A 26,411-nucleotide genomic window follows, 5' to 3' on the forward strand; every position below is an offset into this window, starting at 1 on the left:
AAAGAGGGGTGACATCCTGACACCTTTGTGTTTCAGTAAGATAAGACTATTCAAATTCCCTGCATCAGAAAGTGGACATTATTTCTGTTTTTGCAGTGAGAGTCAATGCCTAAAGGAGTCTTGATATATTATGAAAGGCATTATAATCAACACCCAAATCACAAAGCTACTAAAACATCAACAATATGTTAAACAGAATAGCATACCAATTATTTGCCCTGGCTGATTAATATTTGGCATTTTGAGATCATCGGCATTGGCCGATGAGTAGCCTACAGTACAGTATGTTTAATTGGATTGATTCTGGTCTTCTAGTGAGAAAACTGATTCCTAGTTGGCAATTTAATGGTAGCAAGTGCAAACCTTGTCATAAACCAGCTAAAAGCTATGCTAGCTATAACTACAATTAGCTAACTTAAAGCTACTAGGAGAGTTTTCAACAAATATTATCATTGTCAGATTGGTTGTGATAACATGGTATAATTACAGTAAACAAATTAGACCACTGCCAAAACAATTGGTAGCCTAATTCTCATGATAAGACATTTCCTGTTTGCTCCCTGTTTCTTCCAGCCCACCGGCATAGGGATTGTTTTGATGATGAGAGGAGAGTCTTGCTAACTCTGAATGTGGAGTTATTTTTGTCGATGAAGTAAGTTTTGTTTGGAAAGGCTTCCTTTGCTCTATAATGCCTTCAGCAGAACTCCTGTGGATCTCACTCAGACAAACACAATATCAATACAAAATTGAGGATATCGATGGACTCATTGTGGTCTCATCAATTGTCTTTCATTCTCATTGGTCTCAACATGTTCTGTAGTAATCCTCCCAAGGTATGGACATTTAATTTAAAATGATATATTTATGTAAAAATCCTCCTATAGTGCCTTTAAGTTCAGTTTGTCAGTCATTTGTAATTATTAAATTGTTGTATTTGGTCAGATGTAAAAACACATTTCTTCAATGAATATCTGAAATAAAATATAAACACGACTAACCTTCTTACTGTCTTTTACTATTATTACTAATACTGTATGTCTATACTACTAGTGTAAAGAGTGTATCACTCAAATTCGACACTGCTAGACGAACAATAATAATAATAATAATAATAATAATAATAATAATAATAATAATAATAATAATAATAACTTTATTTATATAGCACCTTTCATACATGGATTGCAGCTCAAAGTGCTTCACAGCAAATAACATAAAATTAACATAGGCATAACATTTTCATACAGTTGACAGAATAAAAGGAATGCATAATAATACCACTTAGGCCTACCCTTAGCTGCCAGAGTTTTACCCTTCCTACTGACTTGTTGTACAGAACTTATAAGTCGCTTTTGATAAACGTCAGCTAAATGACTAAATGTAAAAAAAAAAAATTAAAGAAATGTATATTGACATTAGATCGGCCATCAGCTGCCCTGATCTCTAAATATAAATACCTTTATTGGCATGGGACATTGAAAAACCCATATCGGTGACCACTATTCTAGAAAACTTTTCTCATCATGAGAAGAAGTTATGGTTAAATGCTTCTCTTTATGATCAGCAAGACCACAGTTTCAAAAGACTGGCTCCAATGGACCTGTCTCAAACCCTGCCCCCTTTTCTTGATCCTCCAATCACAACTGTCGCTTACCTCGGACAAACCAAGTTTGTCCGAGGTAAGCGACAGTTGTGATTGGAGGATCAAGAAAAGGGGCAGGGTTTGAGACAGGTCTATTCAAATGAAACAAGCTACATGCATGTTTAAACTAAATGGATTGTTCTTTTTGATACCCTCCTCTTTTTGCCATTTGTCCCCCTGAGCTGGGAAAACAGTGGACTCACCCCCGGGCTCGTCGGCGACTGTGGTGCTTGCGTCCCTTCCTTCTGATGCATCCATCTGTGTCCGGGGGGGCGTCCACTCTGGATCCTGTGGCGTCCACTCTGGATCCTGGGGCGTCCACTCTGGAGCCTGTGGCGTCCACTGTCCTCTCATCAGTCTCCAGTGGTTGGCAGGCTGTTGTCTCTGTGCTGTTAGAGAGGAAAAAACAAAAACAAAACAGTCTTATATTTTTCTCTTTTGTGTCAACCTCTTCTTTCGCTGCATGATGACTTCTGAAGTGAAGTGAGTTTCTGTTGAAAGAGGATGCACCATTAAAGGCGAATGACACCCATTTTATGAATGATATTATGTGAATCCTGTGTCCTCCTGGGACAGTTCCTGCAATATTTGTGAACATGCGAATACTCTCTCCTATAATGCTAGAAATCAGAGAGAGAGAGAGAGAGAGAGAGAGAGAGAGAGAGAGAGAGAGAGAGAGAGAGAGAGAGAGAACCCTGACATTTGTGATGTCTCAATGTAGAATCTGAGGCTGCTCCATGGACAGCACAGACTTTGCGTGCCTATGACCTCTTACACCCAAATGAGGTTTAAATTCGGGGTCAGCATGTGAACCTAATTTGGGTGTGAGAACTCGAAATAATATTGTATGGCTCCAAAAATGTAGTACCCGATTCATTGTCTAATGGAGCCCCAGATTTGACTGAACTGTCCTGGGGCACAGCAATAACATTATGCAAATTCTTAAAATAGATGGTATATCCCCCTGTATTTGTTTCATTATACAATCTGTAAGTGTTGATGAAGACTCAGCATGCCTGGGTGGCCATTTCCCCTCCATTTCGCAGGATGTGTGTGTGTGTGTGTGTGTGTGTGTGTGTGTGTGTGTGTGTGTGTGTGTGTGTGTGTGTGTGTGTGTGTGTGCGTGCGTGCGTGCGTGCGTGCGTGCGTGCGTGCGTGCGTGCGTGCGTGCGTGCGTGCGTGCGTGCGTGCGTGCGTGCGTGCGTGCGTGCGTGCGTGTGTGTGTGTGTGTGTGTGTGCGCGTGTCTGTGTGTGTGTGTGTGTGTTTTCCCCTCCGTTTCTTTCCAATGAGACCCCAATAAAACTGGAGGTCAGGCATTCACCATTCAAATGAGCTGTCAATTGAAATGCAGTTATTTACATGCTTCAGTTGCGCTGACATTTTAGAAAATGATTTCTGGTATCTGGCGGTCGGCAGGCGGGAGCTGCACGTTCAGTCTCCTTGAATGCGTCCTTATCGTACAGACATGTTGGCTCATGCATTTCACTGAAATATGATCAACCCAGTCCCAAAGCAAAAACAATGAAACTTTGTCAATAACACATTAGACTAGTAAGCATTTTTGTGAAATATTGTCTGAAATGTGAGTTTCTTTATTCATTTGGTTTTCTATAGATTTTAATAAGTTCTATTATTACATTTTTAAAGTCAGGAGTCAATTGAGGGGGATACGTATTTTCAATGACGCCGAGTTTACATGATAGCATCAACAAATCCAAACACATACAAATATGTAAAAATAAATAAATAAATAAATACAAATACACAATTAGTTAGAAGAGTTATACAGCCGCGGTTAGGTGGTCGAGCGGAGATTGCGTTCGTCACCAGCCCCGGAGCTGTGAGCTTGGTTCGCCTGTTCGAATCCAGCTCACAGCTCCGGGGTTGTCACCAGCTTGGCTGGCCGTCTGCACTGATACAATTGGCTGTATCAGAGGGTGGGAGAAGCTGGCGGGGTGGGTCCGGGTCGTTGTAAACAGCGACTCCTACAGTTCGGTCGGGGCGCCTGCTAAGCGCGGATTGGACGTGAGGGGGATAGTGTGGTCCTCCCACACGCTACGCCCTCTCAATGAGAATCCGCGCTGCCAGGTGAAAAGAAGCGGTGATTGGCTGGACGTGTGTCGGAGGAAGCACGTGGTAGCCTCCACTCTCCCAAATGATCTGACTGTGGGGGGTAAAGCGCAGCGACCAGGAAGGGACTGGGAATTGGCATACAACTAACATTGGGATGGGAGAAAATCGGAGGAAAATGGAGGGGGAAAAAGACAAAAAAAAAAAAAAAAAAAAAAAGAGTTATACAGCCAAAGGAAAATACAAATACAGTAGTAGCAGCATCATGCAATAGAACAAAGCAAAACAACTACAGGTCGACAGTGGACGGTAATTTCACTGTATCAACACAAAAAGTCTTTCCATGCTATGAATGTTATCGATGCAAATTGTAGTTAAATAGTTAAATTAATTGAAATGCTACTACAGGTTGCGGGGGGTAGTTTGTAACATATCCTACTAGTTCCTTAACTGATGTTGTCACGAGTCAGAGGCAAAGTAACCCAACCACTTCCACCTCCACGGATGGATAATCAAATGAGATCTCCGTACATAGTCAAAGAAAACCGCAGAGCGAATGACTAAATAAACTGAATGATTAGACGTGAGCAGACGGCCCTGGCCCTGCTTATTAACTTCTGTTTTAGTCATGGGAGATTTGATTGTAATTACACATTCTCCTCTTCCTCGAGTGGCTCCCGTCTGATTGTAATGAGGAGATAATCAGACCCAGAGATTAGGCCGTCAGTGCCCCCCCCCCCCCCCCTCTCCTCCCTCAGCAACAAGCAGGCAGGAGCCGTCTCATTCCATCTCCCTCGCCCTCTCTCACCCGGACCTCCGTGTGTTACCGGCGATGCCAGCGGCATGAAACTAATGATGTAAAATGGCAGACGGCGGTGCTCCGACACGGCCGAGTGTTTGAAAGGTGATAGGCGAGGTGAAGACAGCTACCGGGAGGGTGATTAGTCTACTCAAGGAGGCTGATGGCGACGGAATCTTTGAATTATGCTAGTGATTTGCTAATGTTCTCCCAGTGTTTATTGGACATGCAAATGTGAACCCGCGTATTATTTGTTCCCTAGATTGCCATGGCATCTAAGGTGCTTGTTATGAAATGATTCACAACATGACATGGTCAGGTGGACCAGAGTCATCAGGAGAGTGCTTATTGTATGGACATAATGGTTTGGAGTTTCATATATTCATCGAGGGGAAAATTGCCCCGACATCATAGTGCAGTTAAGATCCGAAGTGCCACTATCTGTCATTCTACTACCTGCGGAGATCCACAGTCAACTACACAACAGAACAAAAGACAGACCATTCATGTGTGCTGTTGTTAAGTGCTCCCCATGTGTGTCCCTGAAGAAAAGCGGCAGTGCAAAAGTCTTTTCACCGGCCCTCTGCCTGGTTCTTTGTTCTTTGCTGTCAGTCGGAGAGCTGCGGTTGATGAGAGTTCTAAATGAAATCGATTTCGCCATCACAGATGCACTTCCCCTTCATCTGGGGCCCTGCAATTTATGGGTGAAACTTTCCAAGCTATAAGCACCTGGATTTATCGCACGATGTTTGTATCTGTCAAGTCCCTTCCCCCCCCCCCCCCCCCCCCCCCACTATTCTCTAAATTCCTCAGCATGGCAGGCAATCCTTTTGTAATCGTAATCCATAACCGCTTGGCTTGGAGCAGCGTTTGAAGGTACTTAAAGGGACAATTCGAGGCAGTGCACTGCACAAAAAAGAAACTTTAAATGCAAACACAGAGGGGATTAAATGGGAGGACTAGATGACGAGGAATTAGGTGGACGATAATCCCCCCAAATCCAGACAGGATTTGTTTACTATAAGACAGGTAGAATGGAGTCATAGGCTGGCAAGAATCCATCACAATTGGCACTGCTGCGATAAGGCATGATGCAACTGCCAGTGTATGAAACATGCTTAGAATACACATCTGTGAAGAGAGTTAACTGGCTCACTTGTTGAGATGAAGACAGCTTTCCTATTTCTTCTATGCTTCCTATACGCACGTGTGTAGCTTCACATAGAAAATAATACAACTCAAGGGTTCTATGATGAATAACAATATTGTTTGTGAACATTTGCGGTCATCATTACCTCAAGACATTAGGTGGTGTCGTGGAATATATTATCATGTCATTATGAGTCTCTGTTATTTTATCATGTCATACAGCTTGAGTTTCAGTCTGACCAGATTTACTGGTTAATGTGTGTATGTCTCTTTAAGATTACTCTATCATTCATCAGTCATAACGAAGTTGCTGTTTCTACCAGCCATAGAGCCATAACCCAAGGTCATGGGAACTGTAAGATGGAGCTGTTTTCCTTCCAGGCTTAGCCATAACATAGTCGTATTATTAATTTCTCTAACCAGCCATTTTGTTTTCTTCTACGTAATTTCATGTATTCAATTGTATGTCTGACCAGGCCTCTAGGTCAGTCCCCTGTCAGACGCTAGGGGGTAAACATGTCTGTCTCTGGCGGGTGACTGGCCTGGCAGCGTGGCCACGCTGTCATGAACTTTCTTTATTAAATAAACCTTTCTATTATTATTAATAATGACTCAGAATGATTAATGTAAGCGGCTCATCGTTTGTCCATTAATAATTCCCATTACAGATGGCGACGAGGATGGGATGTCGAGGTCGGCCGCCAAACGGACTCTGCAGAAAGGGTGAATCCTGGAATTCCGGGGGAGCGCTGTCTCGAGGCTCCTCCGTGCGAGACACCGAGGGGAGAGAACCAGCTGCGCCGTCCGCTTGGCTGTCACCTCCGGCATGAACCTTGGGGACGCGTGATAAGGAACACTCGGTGAGCTGTTGACATTCTGATTTCTGTTTAAAACATTTTTTGTTTTTAAATTTATAATTAGAGGTCTAAACTAGAACATGGTGCCGGTCAGAGCTATTTTTTAAATGTATATTACTATGTGCTCTGCAGTGGTTTTTTTTTTTCATTGTATTGGTGTATTACTGTGCTTGGTAGACTGGCGATGGTTTTTCTATAGTTTCTCAATCTTGGTACGTCCCGAATGTATTAGGCAGGGATTAGGCTCGTGCCTTATAGACGGGGTGCGGGGGCCTACCACGAGTATAATAAAATATGTTGAGTTCAAGTCTGCATCCCGAAGAAGAGGGGTGGGGGTTTTTTGGGCTTCAAAATTATATATAGCGCTAGTTTCGCTCTGCAGGCTCTGTATTTGGCTTTTTCACATAGGGGCAGGAATTGGACTGCGCTGTGGGATTGTAAATGAGGGCTGTTAGTAGAGGGAGATAGCTGTGTGATCCTGAGAGAGGATTTGTTTTGGGGTTTTAAAGGGCCCTTTGGAACGCTGTGAATAGGTGTAAAGGAAAAAGAGTCAGTATGTTCCACAGGGGTTGATTATCTTTAATTATTTTACCTGGTAAGAACTAGGGTATAAGGGTACTTTCTCATGGGGTCATGGACAAGGGAGGCAGTGCTCTGAGGGTTAATTCCATTTTTGTTTGTCTGTACTATAAGGGTTTTTTTTTCTCACAAGAGGCGGGAACGCGGGACTGTGAGTCGGGAGAATTTACCTATGTTTTTCAGACCTACCCGTCATTTGCCATTCAGTCTGTTTTGACCTGTTCAGTACTTGCATGTTTATAGTAGCTGCTAGCAACGGCCATCATCTAATTTCATGTGACCTGCAGAAATCATTATGACCTGTTTGCCGACGAGACTCTTAGAGACTTTGTTTGTTGTTGTCATGACTTAGGGAATCTGCCTGCTCGTTGGAGCTGATCGAGGTACTATAGAATGTCCTAACTTCAAGCCTGGAGTGGACCCTTTCTACCGTTTTAGTGGATAACTGTCTATAATGTGTGATAACGGGCAAATGTTTTTTAAGCGTGGCTGAGAGAAAAAAAAAAAAAAAAAAAAAAGAGATTGGAATAGTGAGATTACAGCCAGCCACTCATATCTCTCTTTTGTCTTTTCTCTCCCACATACACCTATGTATGTACCCCTCTCCTTTGTAGTTTCTCAGGGGGGGTCCTCCATCTCTGTGCCAAACCAATGCCCGCCGGCCCTACTACTGCCCAGTGAGAGGAAGCTGTGCCCGGAGAGGTATATGCCAGCCTGCTCTGGCCTGCAGCTGGACACAACGACGCAGCTATGAGCTACATCAGACACTGCCCAACAGCTGACCACAGCTGGGCCATCACTGGCCGAGTCATTGGCCGAAGATAAAGAACTAAGACAGTTCAATCCTAACTGAACCAGGGGCAGTGCGAGAGAACAGGTCCATCGGCAACGACGAGGGAACCATCGGACTGGGTCGGCCCGGGGGTGTTTGGTGCGAGGAGAGGGGGGACCTGCCTGAGATTCAACAACTGATTAAGAGGCAAGTCTGACCCACATCACATTACATTATCTCAGAAATTTTGTTTTGGGAACACTGCCTCTGCATTATGTTTCATTAATTTTGCAAGTTTGTTTTGGTTTGTGCCATCTCTTTGCTCTGGGGAGTAGCAGCCTTGAGTCTCTCCTCTGCGGGGGGAATTGTTATTGTTCGGCAAAATACTTTCCTGGGTTTTGTTGTGTTCTTTCCAGCCTGGTGGTTGGTGATATCTGTATTCTGCACCCTTGACCGCCCAGAGCCTGGACACTGTGTTGTGAAATCCCGACCATCCAGACAGGGGTTTTGCCGGAGACCACCTGTTTACCTGTCATCCGTCATCATTCATTGATCGTGGATTTCGTTCTCCCTCTAGTGACTGTTTTTTAGATAATAAAAATAGTTTTTGCTGGGTTATTAGAATCTGTGTTTGAATGATAATATTTTTTGTTGTCTTTATGAAATGATAATGATTGTGATTAATAATTATCAAGAGGAGGGAACTGTCGTGGAATATATTATCATGTCATTATGAGTCTCTGTTATTTTATCATGTCATACAGCTTGAGTTTCAGTCTGACCAGATTTACTGGTTAATGTGTGTATGTCTCTTTAAGATTACTCTATCATTCATCAGTCATAACGAAGTTGCTGTTTCTACCAGCCATAGAGCCATAACCCAAGGTCATGGGAACTGTAAGATGGAGCTGTTTTCCTTCCAGGCTTAGCCATAACATAGTCGTATTATTAATTTCTCTAACCAGCCATTTTGTTTTCTTCTACGTAATTTCATGTATTCAATTGTATGTCTGACCAGGCCTCTAGGTCAGTCCCCTGTCAGACGCTAGGGGGTAAACATGTCTGTCTCTGGCGGGTGACTGGCCTGGCAGCGTGGCCACGCTGTCATGAACTTTCTTTATTAAATAAACCTTTCTATTATTATTAATAATGACTCAGAATGATTAATGTAAGCGGCTCATCGTTTGTCCATTAATAATTCCCATTACAGTGGCAATGTGATAATGAGCATTAGGGTGCAGCTACACAGATCTGTTGTGGCTGTCCATCTATGTCTGTTTTTATTTAGTTTTTGTTGTTAGACAGATCTGATGATGAGTCAGTCTCGGACAGATTTTTATCCGATTTGACGGACAATTCTGAGGACAAACTTTCGGAGCCGACGGATACGTCGCCGTCCGTAGCAAATGTGTTGTTTCCGCAAAACACACGATTAAGTTAGCTAGGTCATCGCTCTCGGGTGAACTCGTGACCTCTCACTTTAAATAGTATTTGGCTAACATACATCACGCGATGTCTCCTCTGCCGCTGAGCAATACAGAGGCAGTTGATGCTGAGAGGCACTCTGTGTCTGGCTCTGGTTCTAGTCTTTGTCAGAGTGACTCACTCCTGCTGGCATCATGGGGCTATGCTGCTGCTATTCTCAGTCACGTGGACTTGCCAACAAATACTGACAGATGGTACACAATACACACCGCCATGAACAGGAAGACAGCATGCGGGGATGTGATTTTCACCTCAGTGCATTCCTGAGTGTGTGTGTGTGTGTGTGTGTGTGTGTGTGTGTGTGTGTGTGTGTGTGTGTGTGTGTGTGTGTGTGTGTGTGTGTGTGTGTGTGTGTGTGTGTGTGTGTGTGTGTGTGTGTGTGTGAGGATGTGTGTATGCGTGCGGTTACATGCACTCATCCACTTGTGACTTGATGATATATGTACTAGTACATTGAGGTAGGCCTACTGGTCAGGTCAGTGGAGCCAGTGGGTAAAAAAAAAGAAAGAGCAAAAAGGCAAAACACGTCCAACCTATTTACTCCCAACCAACCATCTGCCGACTTGTCTGATCAACTTCCCACTGACATAATTCCTACCAGTGTCACAGGAGGATCATCATTGTCTGTGTACAGTGTCATTGTCCACACCCCATTTACAATGTATGATTGAGATGAACGGCTACAATATCTGCAGAGAGCTGTGCAGTAAGCCTGCCAGCTGCTTTGGGGAATTCCAGCCAGAACCATCGGATGGCTCAAACCCACACCACCGGACGATCTTACACGGAGGAATCACAAGCATAGTTCTCCGTTACGCTAACCGGTCAAACAGTACACAACTCTAATGTTCGCGAGAAATTACGCAGCAAGCGACTTGATTCCCTTCCACTGATAGCTGCCAAAATTGCTTCCTACAAGTTATATTTCCTTCCATCTGCACTCCGCATTTTCCACACCAGGTGTTTACTCCAAATGTGTGGGGAGGAACGCCAGACGATTCATTTCAGCAGACTATCTGGGTACAGAGCTCCAGTGGGCTGGATGATTCGCCAGCATCTGTGGTTAACCAATGTACGTTCCAAGCGTTTTGTCTGTGGATAGATAGGATTCCTTACTACAATAGAATATCAGTACTAGACCAAACCTACTAGAGTTCTTACAAGATGTAATTGACAGACACCCACACGGCATCTATGTACATTTTCCATTTGTTGCTCTCATCTCATCCACAAAGCATAAACATGCACTCATACAATCGTTTTATTCCTTAACTCCTAACCAGTGTGCTTATCGTTTGGGTTCACTCGTTTGTGTTGCCATGCCATCCACAGTGATCCAGCCTGCAGATTACTGAGAAGGCCCGTGCCTAATAGAGCGTGTGGATAACAAACTGGCAGTCGAACTGCAGGATAATACGTAGAAGGATCGATGGAAGAAACCCTGAAGCAAAACACAAAAACAAGACAGGCAATCAATTCCAGTTCCAGAGGCCAACATGTCAAGGAAGATTTGGGAGATGCTCGTTCCAAAAGAATAAAGACAAATATCAACCAGAAATTCATCAATCAGCAGATGATTTAATTCCTGTGATTTCAGTCCCATTTCAAAATGTGACACATTTTTCAGTGAAGGTTTTAATGTGCATAGCTTATTCCTTTATTAGTATCCTAACCATTCTTTAAGATACGATTTTCAAATGACATTATCTCACTGTGGAGCGACACTCTTCATTCATAGGAAGGCTAGCTTCCACATAATGAGAAAGTCACATTCACATTCACATTCAGAACATGCTGTATTATATGTCTGTATGCTGAGAATGCATGGAGGTGCGGCAGTCTGTGCTGAGTATCCATAATGGCAGGTTGCCAGATTGCTCAAATAACAAGAGTGCTGGAGGAACTTGGTTGTAAGCAGAGGGGCTGGTAAACACATCACTCTGTCAGAGTCGTTAATGGCAGGAAGGAGGAGGGTGACCCTGAGCCTGTCAGAAACCCACGGAGGAGTTGGGAGAGATTTGTGTACGAGTGTGTGAGGTGTCTGTGTGCATGTGTGGGCTTCTTTTCTCTCTATTGCCACGGGTGATTTAAGAGTTCCCCAGCCACTCGTGCAGTTCAGGAAAGGCTAATGCACTTTTCATTATCCCTGTCAAAGCTACCAGGAACAATTGATTATCATTATTATAGGAGCGATGATAGTTGGGATAATTACTAGGGAAAGGGATGATCTAGTACCACAATTAAAAGCCAAACAGAGTGAGGACCCAGGGCACTTTATTTTAAATTACACAAGTGTTTATCCAAGTTTCAGGCTGTCATTACCAACAACTTAATCACCGCCCAAAGAATCTGAGTAGGGATTAAACTAATTCCAACTGAATTGAGCGTATCACTCTTAGGGCACTCAATTATGTGTTTTATTATTATTATTTTGAATGTGTCAAGAGATTGTCTTTAGGCAAATTTATTTAGTGGGCATGCACACCTATACACACACACACACACACACACACACACACACACACACACACACACACACACACACACACACACACACACACACACACACACACACACACACACACACACACACACACACACGTACGCACACACACTTGTGTACACATACACACAGAAACATACACATACTGTACGTGATCAAGCATTCCTAATAAAATATGTGCATGGACAATAATATCACCTAGTTTCAAGCCAGTAATACTGAGCAAATTGCTCAATATATTATATCCAGCCATTTGCACAGTATTGCCGGCTTGAACACATCTGGGGAAACGCCACCCCCAGCCAACATCACTCAAGTGGCTTGTGACAGGCTATAGCATTTTCTGCATATGGATGAGAATCACAGATTTTTGCACTAAAGACCAGGAGATATAAAGTAGAAGTGCAATCATTGAACAATGTGAAGCCCTCATTGACTAAGCTACTCGGTGACTAGCCCTTTAAATTACAATATAAATTAGTAGTGTGCTTGTTTTTTAGTTTTTTTCATTGTAAATTACTTTCATTGTCTAAATGAGAAATCCAGAGTCCTCTGCAATAAAGCACCCAGCAGCCTGCTGTACGTGCCGGTTAAAGTGCTGTTTCATTGTCTTATGTGGGGAGAAAATCCCAAGGCATTCTCTCTTCCCAACGAAGACGATTTTTCACAGAAAATCCCTAATGCACGTAGATGGGTAATTGATTTTTAGTGACATTCCCTCCTGCCAGGATGAATCGTATATGAACGGATGCAAATCCTTTTGGGCAGCTGAGATGGGACCAAATTGGCCCTCCTCTTCTGTTGCAGGATGCTAGAAGCAGACATTAAAGATGTAATGGCTGTTCAGACACAGGAGGTAGCATTGCCTCCAGGCTATTTCCTGTCTTACCTAGTTTGTTCCAAATCGTACAGTCAACTCCACTGCTGAAGATGACAGTACATCCGGTTATTATTATGAAAGGAAAGGAATATGTTGCCTGCTTTACTGTTTTTAAAGCTCAAGGCTATGAGCTGCATGATGTATCTATAAATAAAATCTTTAACAGGTTGTAGTTTAGGATAGTGTTGCATTCTGATTTGATTTGGATTGTCCTGCTACTGACCGTGATCATCCCAGATAACTGAAACAAATCCTCTCCTCGCTATCTGCCCCCATCAGCAATAGGTAGCATTTCAATCCTCCAGCGAGGAGCTGGAGGGACTTTGAAGACAAGTCAGGTTGGTTTATTCAATTATTTTGTTGCGATGATAAAATGGGAGCAACATAATGGCTTGATTAATTTCCTTATCACGGTCGGCACAAAGAGTAATTACAACCAAGTCCGGCGCTTGGTGAACCACACATCAATCAAATTAAAGCAGTCTCTCCACTTGGCAGCAATCACTTCCAAACAGGACAAATTAGCTGGTTCTTTCAGACCTCCGCCTCAGGTCATGAAAGTGTTTACTTATACCGCGCCTACTACAATGCACACCAGCAAAGGTCACTCAGGGTGACTGGAAATTCTACCAACATGTGAGAAATCTTAATAGAACATTGCATACAAACAACGACAGTGTCGGCGTTCAGAAGGTTATGAATAGCCTCCCTACATTAATTTCCCCTTGAAGCCATCGTTATTCTCATAATAATCTCATAATAATCTTGCCTCATAATAATCCTTGAAGTGGCTCTCATGTTGCACAGCTGGTCAGCAGTAGAATACCACTTGTTTTACAAAACCAATTCCAATGGTTGTGAATATGAACAACTCTCTCCCTCTCGCCGGAAACCGGAAAAGTAAACATTGAATCTGTAAAATTATCATAATGTAGAATCTGGAGCGGCACCATAATAGAGAATTTACCTATTTCAAACCCTGCCCTCTTTTCTTGATCCTCCAATCACAACTGCTGCTTCCCTAAAGCAATTAACAGTGGTGATTGGAGCATCAAGAGAAGATGGCAGAGATGGAGATAGGCCATCATCATCATCATCAAACCTTTATTTGAATAGGCAGGTTAATTAAGAACAAGTTCTTATTTTCAATAGCGGCCGATTTGGGGGTAAAAAGCCCCCTAGGGGAAAGGGGATGGGGGATAAAGTAAAATAAATAAAAATAAAACACAAAGGAACATTATTAAAAAGGCAGGACATACAGACAGAGCAACAACTGAACTGAACAACAACAACAACAACTGACAGACAACAGAACAATAGTGGCAGCATGGTGTTAGCTCACAGAGAAGCAGCTACATGAGTGCTCTAGGCTAGGGAGTTTGTTAAAGTTTCCTTAAACAATCTAATTGAAATAAACGTTTCCATATTTAAGTTTTTTTTGTAGTGTGTTCCAGCTATCAGCTGCCGCGTACTGAAAGGAGGAACGGCCTTGTTGGCATGGGGGGCGTTTACCAGGATATGTGTGGCTGACCGGGTCTGGTCAATTGGCAACGATGGTAAAGGTGACTGTGAGAGAGCACCCAGGGGAAATGTCTAATAATGCTACCATACAGAATAAAGTTCATACGGGTATAAAAAGCATACACAAAAGTAGTATTCACATGGATTCTCCATGGAAAAGCTCCAGATTAGTTCCTTGGATTTTTGGCTTTAAGAGAGAGATGTTAATTTCCTCAAATATGGGACTGTTGCATAACAAAACTCTGAACATGGCCCATTTTCTTAAACTGTGCGGTATTCCTGTTTAATTAAAGTGGATGAGCCGGTGAAGCACTTGGCCATGTTTGACAGGAGAGGGACTGATACAGGAAAAGAACAGCAGACTCTCACCTCAGCACTCCCACCTAACATATGTTCTCATTAGGGCACAGCTACAGTAGGACTCATCCATTGATCTACATTTAGCCAGGAACCCTATTGGTTTGTAACAAACTACTAGATTCAAATAACCTTCAAAGCTATCTATATAGAGAGAGAGAATTTTACCCTAGCTATGAACTATTCCATTCACAAATTGTGAGGATTGGTTCATTCCCCGCCACACGCTTCTTAAAGTACTGTGATGATTGGTCCGTTGCCGCCACACGCTCCTCTGAGGTACGGTGCTGATTGGTGCATTCCCCGCCACACGTTTTTTGAGCGATTGCCAATTTCATCACGCAGCTGTCATAGTTTGTGATTAGCACCCCAGAGGGCTTTATATACCTGGACCTTCTTTCTATCGATGTCGGGTCGTTTTGGAATACAACTGCTTTTGCCTGCTTTTTCCCCGTTGCTGTGCCTCGTCTTCTTTCCCTCCAGGACTTTCTGTGGGGATCCGCTGATGAGAACCTTGTTCCCCATTTGGAGCTGCGCCTCGTTTACCGCTTTACGTGTTTGCGCTTGGGTGAGTTGGAACCAAACCCCTCTGGATTATTCTGTCTGTGTGTGTGACGAACACCGAAGATTATCATTTTTGCTTGCACTGGACTCGGTTGAAGTGTGTGTTTTGAAGAGACACTGAAGATATCATTTCTGTTTGCACTAAACTCAGCTAACTTGTGTGTTGTGGAGAACACTGAAGATTGTTACTGTTCATTGGGTCTGGACACAGCTAAGGGAGGAGGGAACCACACTGCCTCTGTGTTTCGTTGGACTGTTATTGATATCTCTCTCTCTCTCCGTTTTCCACCTCGAGTTAAAGCTGGGAGTATCTGCAGAGCCGCTACAACGTCAAATACCGATTCCCCACTGCTATCACCAGGAGGATCTGCAGAGCCGCAGATAACTCTGCCGATGGCAGTCTCCCTTGTTGTTTCATAATTGTTACTTTACCCCTTTTGTGACTCTGTAAATAAATACGCCCTAGTATTTGGCTAACTCTGAACTTCCTGTCTGTGCCGTGCGATTGAGGTCGGTTCAAACCCTAACACAAATACACTTTCGTGGTGAAAACACTCAAGCCAAGAGGGACCACGTTTGATTATCGCCACAGATTTGAAAGTCTTAAAATAATGTGTGATGTGTGAAATAAACACATCACACCCCAGAGAGAGAGAAAGAGAGAGCTGTGAAACTAGTTTGGGGAATGCTAGCTTGCATATTCACAAGGGCTGCTAGAGCTACAGTATATTGCTCGTTATTAACCATTCCCATGAGAACAGGCAACAGATGACAGACGACAGATGTCAGAAAGAATATTTGGGCAAATAGTTAGTGATTAAATAACATCACAGGTTCGATCTGCACTTGATGCTACTGGGGTTGGAATTCATTCATTTCCATCTTGGTCAGCAAACAACAGATGATTGTAATCAATTAGCAAATCATTATCAACTGTAGTAAATTAGCTGCATCATGGCTTGCATTATTTGAAATGCATTATCATTTTGAAAACAGATGACACACAAATCAGTTTTCAAACTATATTTTAGGTTATGGTGGGGTGTGATGCCTTCAGTGAGGTAAAGGGTAGGGTTAAGGTAAAGGTTAAGTTTATAAACCGTGAGGTTAAGGTTATGGTTAAGGTTAGGTTTATAAACAGTGAGGTTAAGGTAAAGGTTTAGGTTTATAAAGGTGAAACAAAATACCATGAACATTGAGCTGTGGCATTGCCCCATATTGTTTGGCAAGACACACCATGAGAACACTATGAATTGACTATATTCACACACTAGCCATTTTCCTCTTGTGTCATGCTCAGGAGCCAGTGTGTGAATATAGCCAATAGGACATGCAGTGTCTTCTGTGACTGAATTTGCATGTATTGCTCCATGCATGGTGACACTTGGTTCACTGATGTTCTTACAATTCCAAAGGTCTGTACACAAAACTTTTTTTAAGAGTCCAAATTATATTTGAATAAAAACCTATAGGATGAGCTCAGGCAGTGGCAGTATGTTGGGGACAGGAGACATCTCCCCAAGACATCGCCATCAAAAGTGATCTGAAATGGATTGCTATCCCCCCAGTAGCTACTGCTCTACATTCCATTACTACCACAAGCTGTCTTCACCTATATGGCAATTTATCAGGGACAATTGTCCAAAGAGAAGCATGGAGCCTGAACCAATGGTTCAGGTCTTGCCTCCAATCTAAGAACAAAGGGATTTGCACAGAGGGTAATGCCCGCAAACCACAGCGGGCGCAACAGAGTGCCTGCCTTGCCTGACTCTTGATTACCATGGCAACCTCATACAACAGCCAAAACCATGGCACCGTCATCACCAATCCCTGAGGTCGAAATCAAATATGCTAATTCAGCGGCTAAAAATACAGGCTGTTTACATCCTGTTCTTAGCCCAGGTCGTTAACAGCTAAAATGGCTGTGTCTCTCTGCTCTTTCACACACGATAAACCCCACGTGAGTGCATGTCAATTACTTTCCTGCAAATCAAGTTAGAAGTGATTAGAGGGTCCTTAGTGAAAAGGCGGAAGGAGGGGAAGGAGGCATTGCTAGGTTTTTTAAGTAGCGGCTTATGACACACACGCACTTCCTCGTCGCTCCTCTTCCTGTGTGGAGCAGATCATCAATGGGGCCCACCGCCTATGCTAATGTATGTGGAGAGCGGGTGAGCAGCAATCGCTGGACTACTCCCTGTGTCCAATTAGCTCACCACGGCACCGCAGACGAACGCCACGCTTAGAGGCAGCTGCCTGGAATAGGCGTCTACGTGATTGGCAGTGTGTGATTAAAAAAAAGAAAAAGCGTTTGCTTTTCAACCTGTGTCCGTCGATTGCCAAAGGGGGTCCGTCCCCCGTCCCCCCGCGCTCGCGCTAGAGTTCTGATGATGGATCTAAAGATCGAGAGACAATTGAGTCATTCCGTTGCAATTTCAGTTGTTTAAAATCTGCATGCACACTCTTTTGGGATTCTTCATTATCTGGGTGAAAAGAACAGAGATTTTGAATACTCTGCATATATTCATTGAGAGCACAGTTAGAAAGTTGTATTGGCACAGACTCAAATTTAATCTCCTCATTAAACCAGTAACATTTACCAGCAACAGTAAAACATTTTTTTTTTTTTTTTAAACATAGATTTTCTTTTCTCTAGCACACTGACACTAATTTAAAATGTGATGTTGACAGACCATCAGCCTGAAACATGGTGAGCATTAAAGACCTCCGCCATTTCCTTTTCTCGCTTCTGCCTCCAATTATCGACCAAGTTGTTTTGTAGCTCTGTGGGAATAACTTCTTGCATTAAGTTAACAGTCTCCCCACACCTGACCAGACACACCGCTATAGATGACTCCAACACACAGTCCACAATAATGAGCTGGTGGAGATTCACACTAATTTGTGTCACTAAACATATCAGATTTGCACCCGGGCATGACAAGGAGACTGTGGGCCAATATACATCTTGGTGTAGGACAGAGAGAGAGAGAGAGAGAGAGAGAGAGAGAGAGAGAGAGAGAGAGAGAGAGAGAGAGAGAGAGAGAGCGAGAGAGAGAGAGAGAGAGAGAGAGAGAGAGAGAGAGAGAGAGAGAGAGAGAGAGAGAGAGAGAAAGCTCGCTCTTGACAACACCGGGGATATACGATGGTAATTAGTTTGCATTGCAAGTGGGTTGGGAGATAGGAGACCAATGTGCTCCATGACGCCATGCTCACCCATCTCTGTTTCTCTCTCATTCATTCATTGAATTATTTGTGAATTATTCACAAAGCCCACTTTATGACCATGAAACACACAAATCACAAGATCCCTTCATTCATAAAATCGGAATTTGTCTTCTCTACACTGGATTGATGGACCCCCATAAGGGTGTCGTGCAATCTGGCAGAGAGGTGAGGTTTATAAATGATGTGACAAGTAACATCTGGAGACCTGAAAGGTGGCAGGTTCTTACTGTCACTTATTAATGTTGGCCTCATGAGGAATGGGTAAAAAGAAGAAAAGAAAATTATGAAACGAGGGAATAAATCACCCTGCACCGTGTAAACAATGTAATTATTAGTTAAGGCATGAAGATAGAGCGAGGCCTTACTTGGGAAAGTTACCAGATATGTGCTGTTACCTGTGAAAATCTGGATGTCTACTAGTACCAATGGTAGATACATACACATACACAACAATCCACCAGCAATGCATTTCTAACAGTTTCATATTGCAAAATGCATCAGTAAGCTCATGTACACAAAGTACAGAAGAACATGATATATGTTATGATTAGTGCTTTCAGGCGATAAAAAAAAATTATCTAATTAATTACAGGATTTGTAATTAATTAATCTAATTAATCGCATTTTAATCACATAACCATTTTATGCCTGATATTCTATATTCTATAATCATATTTCAAATTGCATGTGTCCGGATGGCAGAATTCAGTACTGTATCTATACAAAACCTTCTGTTTAATCATCTTCCATCTATTCATTTGCTTAGATTTTTCAGGTCTGGTAAATTTTAGCATTGTGTTATTCACAGTTAAAGATAAAAAAAAAAATGTAATTGATATTCTCATTTGGTTCATTACAATTTACTCAAGCCTAGTAACAGACAGTATTTCTGACACTGGGAATACATTCCCTGAGATCCATAGATGTCCCTAGAATCAGATACCAAGAACATGCAAATGGACCATATTAAAAAAAAGTCTGTAAATGTGTACTCTACGTTCTTATGGAATGAATGAGATAAAAAAAAAAGTATAAAAAAAAGTATAAAAAAAATAATAATAATTTTTTTTTAAATACATTGAGTGAATTTTCATAACACAATAATTTGCTGTGTAATTAATTAATCTAATTAATGCGATAAACTGACAGCCCTAGTTATGATATCATATGACGTAGCGATCGCACTAATCAGCATTCAGGTTCAGCTGTGCTCATGAACTATCTCCAGGAACGCCCCCCTCCTCCTGCTCTTTCCCCTGCTCCGTCTTACAGGGGAAGCAGGCTAAATATGTCTGGGCAGAGGCTGCCAACTTCTCACCACCTGCCAGTTGTGGCACAGGGGCAGATGGAGGCGCAGCGTAGAGCGGATCTGGCTGGTGGTATATTCCCAGCAACAAGCGCCATTCCGATTCCACGGATGCCCGTAAACTGATGGTGCCTCTTACTGCCTCTCACCAGCTTGCCGTTTTCCTTGTGTGTCTGCGTAACACCCGCAGGCATGTTTATCTGTGTTTGTTTGGTGCTCTAACCTTACAGTATGTCTCTGTCTATTTGCTTCTGGCCTGGAAAACTGCCTCCTGGTTTTCCGATGGAGCTCTGCTGTTAACTGAATCAATATCCTAACCTTCTTCTGTTTATGGAAGAGTCAGGACCTCCCCCTACATCTGTTGATAAACTCCAGTGGCCATTTGCATGTCCTTAAACATAGAATCCTCTCTCTCTTTCTCCATTCCATTTCCTCTTGTCTTCCTGCTTTGGCCCTCTCTCTCTCTCTCTCTCTCTCTCTCTCTCTCGCTCTCTCTCTCGCTCTCTCTCTATCTCTCTCTAAAATAAGTCCAACTACATCTACAATATATATAAATACTGTATATGCGAGGAGAAATGCGAGGCCCTGTGTGAGATTTAAACGCGAGCCCCCCCCCCCTAAAAGGTAAAAAAATATATATATAATTTTTATTTTTATTTTTTTCATACAGTCAACATATTCTTAAATAATAGCGCTGCCCGAGGCTGGGCATGATACAGTCAACATATAGCAAGAGAGAGAGCGAAAGAGAGCTCCCGTTCTACAGTCAATATACAGTGTTATCGCTGCACAGACCCGGCAATGCCCCTGACCCTCCACCAGAGCAAGGCCAGAGAGAGAGAGAGAGAGATAGAGAGAGAGAGAGAGACACATTGGAAAGAAACAACCCAAAACCAGAGCAAATTGAAATGCTATTTGGCCCTAAACAGAGAGTACACAGTGGCAGAATACCTGAGCACTGTGACTGAAGATCCTTGACTAGGTACAGACTCAGCGAGCACAGCCTAGCCATCGAGAAAGGCCGCCATAGGCAGACCTGGCTCCCAAGCGAAGACAGACCCACTGCACACAAGATGAGGTGGAAACCGAGCTCTACTTCTTAACAACCTGCCCACTATACCAAGACATACTTCCCACAAATTGCAAACATCCAAAGAGACTTTGAAAACATCGACAATAACTCAAAACTCCCATACCTACTGAGAGAAATACAAGAATGTGAAATAAAGCCCATTTGAATTGAAGAGAGAGAGATAGATAGAGCATGTCTGTGTGTGTTAGAAAGAGAGAGATAGAGAGAGAGCATGTCTGTTTGTGTGTGTGTGTTAGAGAGAGAGCATGTATATGTGTGTTAGAAAGAGAGAGAAATATATAGAGAGAGAGCATGTCATTTTGTGTGTTAGAGAGAGATATAGAGCATGTCTGTGTGTGTTAGAAAGAGAGAGAGAGCATGTGTGTTTGTGTGTTAGAGAGAGAGAGCATGTCTGTGTGTGTGTGTGTTAGAGAGAGAGCATGTATGAGAGAGATAAGCAAAGATGAGCCCCTAAAGGATATTCAACTTTTAATGGAAGAACAAAACAGAAGGAAAAGATAACTTCACAAAGGCAACATGAATATACATAGATCCAAAAGGACAAAGATCAACACTTAAATCCAAAGAGAAGAGGGTCTATACCAGAGAAAACAAAGTAGCAAGGAGCCAATGGCCGACATCAGCTAAATAGGCTAACTGCAAATAGAGTAGCCAGGTACTGACACCAGGCCACACACTGTTAGCTACTACAACAGCTAGCCGGCCCGTTTGGCTCCCGAGAGAGAGAGAGATATATCCACGGCGGGAATAGAATAGAGTGCATTAAAAACTCACCAAACGTCCAAGAGGATGGAGACAACCGCGTGGAGTTGACAAAGTTCATCTGCTGAATGACCGTCCTCTTCATCTTGGCATAACAATGCTGCACGCGCTCTGGCGGCGTGGCTCAGGGGTAGAGCGGGTCGTCCAATGATCGAAGGGTTGGTGGTTCGAATCCCGCTCAAGCCCATGTCCATCCCACTGCCGTTGTGTCCTTGGGCAAGACACTTAACCTACTTGCCTCGTATGAATGTGTATGCATGTGAATGAATGTTGGTGGTGGTCGGAGGGGCCGTAGGCGTTGATTATTCGCCACGCTTCCGTGAGTCTGCCTCAAGGCAGCTCTGGCTGCAATTGTAGCTTACCACCACCGGTATGACTGTGTATGAACGAATAATGGACTCTGTAAGCGCTCTGGGGTCTCTGGGGTGTCACAAAGAGCGCTATATAAATCCAATCCATTATTATTATTATTCTCTCTAGGTTAGCTAACGCTAGTTAGCCTTTAGCTAAGCTAGCTACTAGCCGACATCATCATGGCTATCCCGACTGAACCACACGTTAGCACTCGATATTATAACGTAGCTAAAGCTAACTAGCTGTCCCTGCCTTTAGCCGGGATGGCTAGCCTGACTGAACTGTCTAACATGCAACAACTTTCATCTTCAGTCCATCTGCCGAATGACCGTCCTCTTCGTTTTGGCTGGCATAACTAAGCATAACCTCCAAAGCTGCACGTGCGAAATAGTCAAACGCAGCTGAAGCACGCCGGCGTACACATGATGTAACCCCTCCCTTCGTTGAAACCAATAGTATGTCTGCTGCAGAGCCCCAGAGCTCCAATAGTGAGTATGTCTGCTGCAGAGCCGCAGAGCCAGGAACATTCTACAAACGTGTCTAATGTGAAATATATAAGCATATAAGCAAAACTAGATTTTAGGTCTGTGATGAAAAAGGGCCTCGCGGGAAGGGGGGCCTCGCAAAAAATAAAAAAAATTATAAAAAATAATAATAAAAAAAATTATAAATAATTTTTTATTTTTTTTGTGCGAGGCCCCCCTTCCCGCGAGGCCCTGTGCGACCGCACTGCTCGCACACCCCCTGAGGCGGCCCTGTATATATACACATAGCTGACATAGACTAAAGTGTGGGACCACTGTTATATTTCGTATAGCTTTGCGCTCTGCTCTATTGGAACTGTCCCTTTAATCATATGCTATCATGAAAACTTTCAACCACATGCACGCTCCTCACCTGCCTGGCCACGCCCACATCCGCTCACACATAAGCGGGGCTATGGCCATACTACCAGCTCCTTCCCTACTTTCACCACCATGAAGTCCGTGTATAGCACCTCTTCAAGTTCAGTGCTAAAGTAGTTAGTTTAGTTATAGGAGCTGTGTTGGCATTGTCTTTTGTTTTTCCCTCTCTCACTAATTTACGGGAGAAAAAAAGGATAATGTCGTCACCACCGGAGAGTCTCTAGAGGATTATTCTGACCTCCACCGGCGCTTCACATTCGAGCTTCCTCAGGAAACGCCACTGTTTCTCTGGCAACGCCGTCCTGTGAGGGAGGCGGGCGTTGTCTGCCTTTTTTCTTTGGGCAGAAGAAGAACAGAAGAGGCAGTCGGCTATTTGGAGTGACCAGGCCTGCATCGCTATTCCCCACCTTTACGCAGCTTCAGTTGCTGGCCATTAGCCGGTAGCTAACGGTGGGCCGGTAAGAGCTAGCCGTTAGCTTGATTGCTAACCGTCAGCCTGGAGTTAGCCATTAGCTTGTTGCTAACCGTTAGCGATAGCCGTGGGGAGGTAGCGGGCCCTGGACGCTCTGATTCGGCGTCATCTCTGGCAGAGGATGTCGTCAGCCTGCACCACGGCCGGCCGCAGGATATGGGTGAAATGCCGGGGCAGGACTCCAGCCGTCGCCACTGCTGGCCCCGCCAGCAAGAGGCCTCGTCAACGAGGTGGACCAGCCATTGTTGCGGCCATTCGTCCTGCGCCCGGGGGTCAGGTAGGACACGTTACCGCTTATGCCCCTCTCCCCCCCCCGCCCCCCCCCCCCCAAAATGTTTTAGGGGGGAATGTTTTTGTTTAACAAAACGTGTGTTTACTTCACTGTATTTTGGGGGATACGACGTGTGCTATATAAACCCACAGCTACAAATGCTGGGGGCGCCTTCTTGCTTGGGAGTTTGTGCAGATTTCTCTGAAATATGCTTGGTTGCTGTTGTGTATAACTTGCAAGGCCTATGTTCTAGCACTTAGCCAGGGGCTTATGTCCTTTCTCTCTACCTAAGCCAGTGTTTTTTCTTACGTGGTAAGAGTGAACTTGCCGGCTTCATTGTATGATGAGGGTTGTGTGTGTTTCATGAAATACGTTTTTAGGTTAAAACGTAGCATTTGAGTCTGCAACTGGTGTGCTATTGTTAGCTTACAGAGTTGTACATATGTAGCGTGTGAACCAAGGACTTTTTTGAGTCCCTCTCTTCAGTCTGTTATTTTTTCTTTGCTTAAGGGTAGAGGTAAAAAATAGCAGGTGGCAGGTTTTTTCGCACATAAGCCAGAGCCGTTGGTAAAACCCGTTTTTTACACAAACGAGGTTATCGGCTGAGGTTGGCGTGCATGATGTAAAGCTTTTACTCTACAGGTAAGTATGTGCTTTCATGTAGCGCGCTATGCAACTGGTGGCACAGCTCTGCTTTTTTATGGCGTTGTATCAGGGGTGATGTGTTGAGGGGGGTGGACAGAATAAACCTCCCCCCGGATATAGTTATATCCTTTACGAAACTGATTGGCCGAGAGGTTGTTCCTTTCTACCTATCAGTCTCCCTGACAAGGGTGTTCTCTCTCCCGTCACAGGGAGGGGGGGGGGATTTCCCTGTCTCCCACACCAAATTAGGATAGGTGGGACACAGGATTCCCCCGGCCATTTGAAGACGTCGCAGGTGCGTTTTCGTATTGGCCAAGAGACATGTCCGTGAGTTACAGGGCCTGTGCTACAGACCGCTGTCATTATAAAGGATAGGTGATGCAATGCAGTCGAGACTATTGGTTATTCTGCTCTGCTCCCTACCTGTTGTGAAGGATCAGATTAAACCGAATATATATATTTATTTATGGATATATATTTAATAGTATTTGTATATCGTTTGATATCCCTTGTATATTCCTTGTACATATACACTGAATATCCCTTTGGTCTACTAACAGCCCATAATAGTTTCATTCTCTCATTGGACAAGAACTTGGCGCCAGCAGCCAAGCCCCTTGGTTCAAGTTCAATCGTGCCGACGAACATGTCGTTACTAGCCCCGGTTCCGCGTAGGAATACGTCTGCCGAAATACGAATGGTACTATTTGTTCACAGCGCATATATATATGGCGCAAGTAAAGTAGAACTTCCCTTAGCCCTTAGTTCTTTACCCTCCAACCTAGTGGCAAGACGTTAAGCCTCACCCACGATACACGTGTGGTGCAGTATGGTCAACTTGGCCTCAGAATGGCATTGAGACATCGTGTGGATTAATAGTTGAATTGTCATAGTTTGGCACTATACCGTCGAGTGGGACGTATTTCTATTAAGTTAATAATGGTCTATTATGTATGGTGCATCGTTCGGTTAGAGTTATAAAGTGAGCAGTACCCCCATCGTTTTCCTCGCGTTATCTAGAGTCTTAACCAGGCTGGGCAGACCACGTGTGGTGCTTTCATCCGAGGAGTTCTGGGCAAGGACGAGTGGACCTGCACATTGGATTACCTTACCCGGACGACGGCGAGCCCTACACGGCTTGGATTATCTACTTGCTTTGGGTGCTTTGATTATGCCATGGATAACAGCCAACACTGGTAAGTGTTGGAACTACCCCCGAGAGGAGTCCAGGTGAGACGGCGCTCTAACCCGAGTGAGGTCGCCTCACGTCTCTTCGTTGTGGACCGGCAGCTACCGTCTACAAGAGGGCCCAACTGTATTCATCTGTGGACCAAGGTTCTGTGGGCACCGTGTTCAGCACTCTGAATTCTCCCAAGAAATCGTTGGCCAGATGGGATATCGCCAGCGGCTCTCCTAACCCCCCCCCCCCCCTACTGACTTACAACCAGCGGGACCCCCTTTAGTGTATCCAGCTATAATCATTAAGTACCATCGCTATAGTTCCCTAAAGAACCAGGTTGTATACTTGCTTCCTGCGTAACCAGAGATTGGACATTCAATGTTGATTTGCCTACGAATACTCATTTGCCTTACAAGTGCATTCAAATCATAAATGTCATTACGTGAACGTTGTATATACCCTTTGCTATATATTAAAGATTCGACGGATACATTTGTGTGGACTTGGTTTCATCAGGTGGGAAAGTGTTCATCATATCTATATCATGTACTGTGTGGCCAGTAGTTAAAGTACATAAAGCGGTAGTGGTTTAATGATACCATACTTATCAATACAGTCAGGGAATTGTACCCCTCAGTTACACTACCAGTAGTGTATATTGGGCCGTTTTGAGTTTTCAGAGCCTCCTCAGAGTGTTTCAGAGCCTCCTCAGAGAGTTTCAGAGTCTCCTCCTCAGGGAGTTTCAGAGCCTCCTCAGAGAGTTTCAAAGCCTCCTCCTCAGAGAGTTTCAGAGCCTCCTCCTCAGGGAGTTTCAGAGCCTCCTCAGAGAGTTTCAGAGCCTCCTCCTCAGAGAGTTTCAGAGCCTCCTCAGAGAGTTTCAGAGCCTCCCTCTCAGTGAGAGAGCCTCCTCAGAGGAGCCTTCTCCTCAGAGAGTCTTAGTCTACTTAGTCCAATTGTTACATGAACCTTTTTCAATTGTTTTACTCACGTTGAGGTCTCTCTGGGAAAACCGCTGTCTT

General features: G+C 43.8%; 1 protein-coding gene across 1 annotated transcript in view; it reads right to left on the minus strand.

Moving 5' to 3' along the window:
* srrm4 (serine/arginine repetitive matrix 4) overlaps positions 1 to 26,411 on the minus strand; it is a gene marked incomplete at both ends in the record, with an annotated part of 113,136 nt that overhangs the window by 37,386 nt on the left and 49,339 nt on the right. The window contains one exon of the mRNA XM_084308034.1: positions 1,846 to 2,031. Coding sequence (XP_084164160.1) covers positions 1,846 to 2,031 — 186 coding nt within the window. The remainder of the gene's footprint in view (positions 1 to 1,845; positions 2,032 to 26,411) is intronic.

The sequence above is a fragment of the Notolepis coatsorum genome (genome assembly GCF_963971535.1).
Source record: "Notolepis coatsorum genome assembly, chromosome: 1".
Taxonomy (NCBI): Eukaryota; Metazoa; Chordata; class Actinopteri; order Aulopiformes; family Paralepididae; genus Notolepis; species Notolepis coatsorum.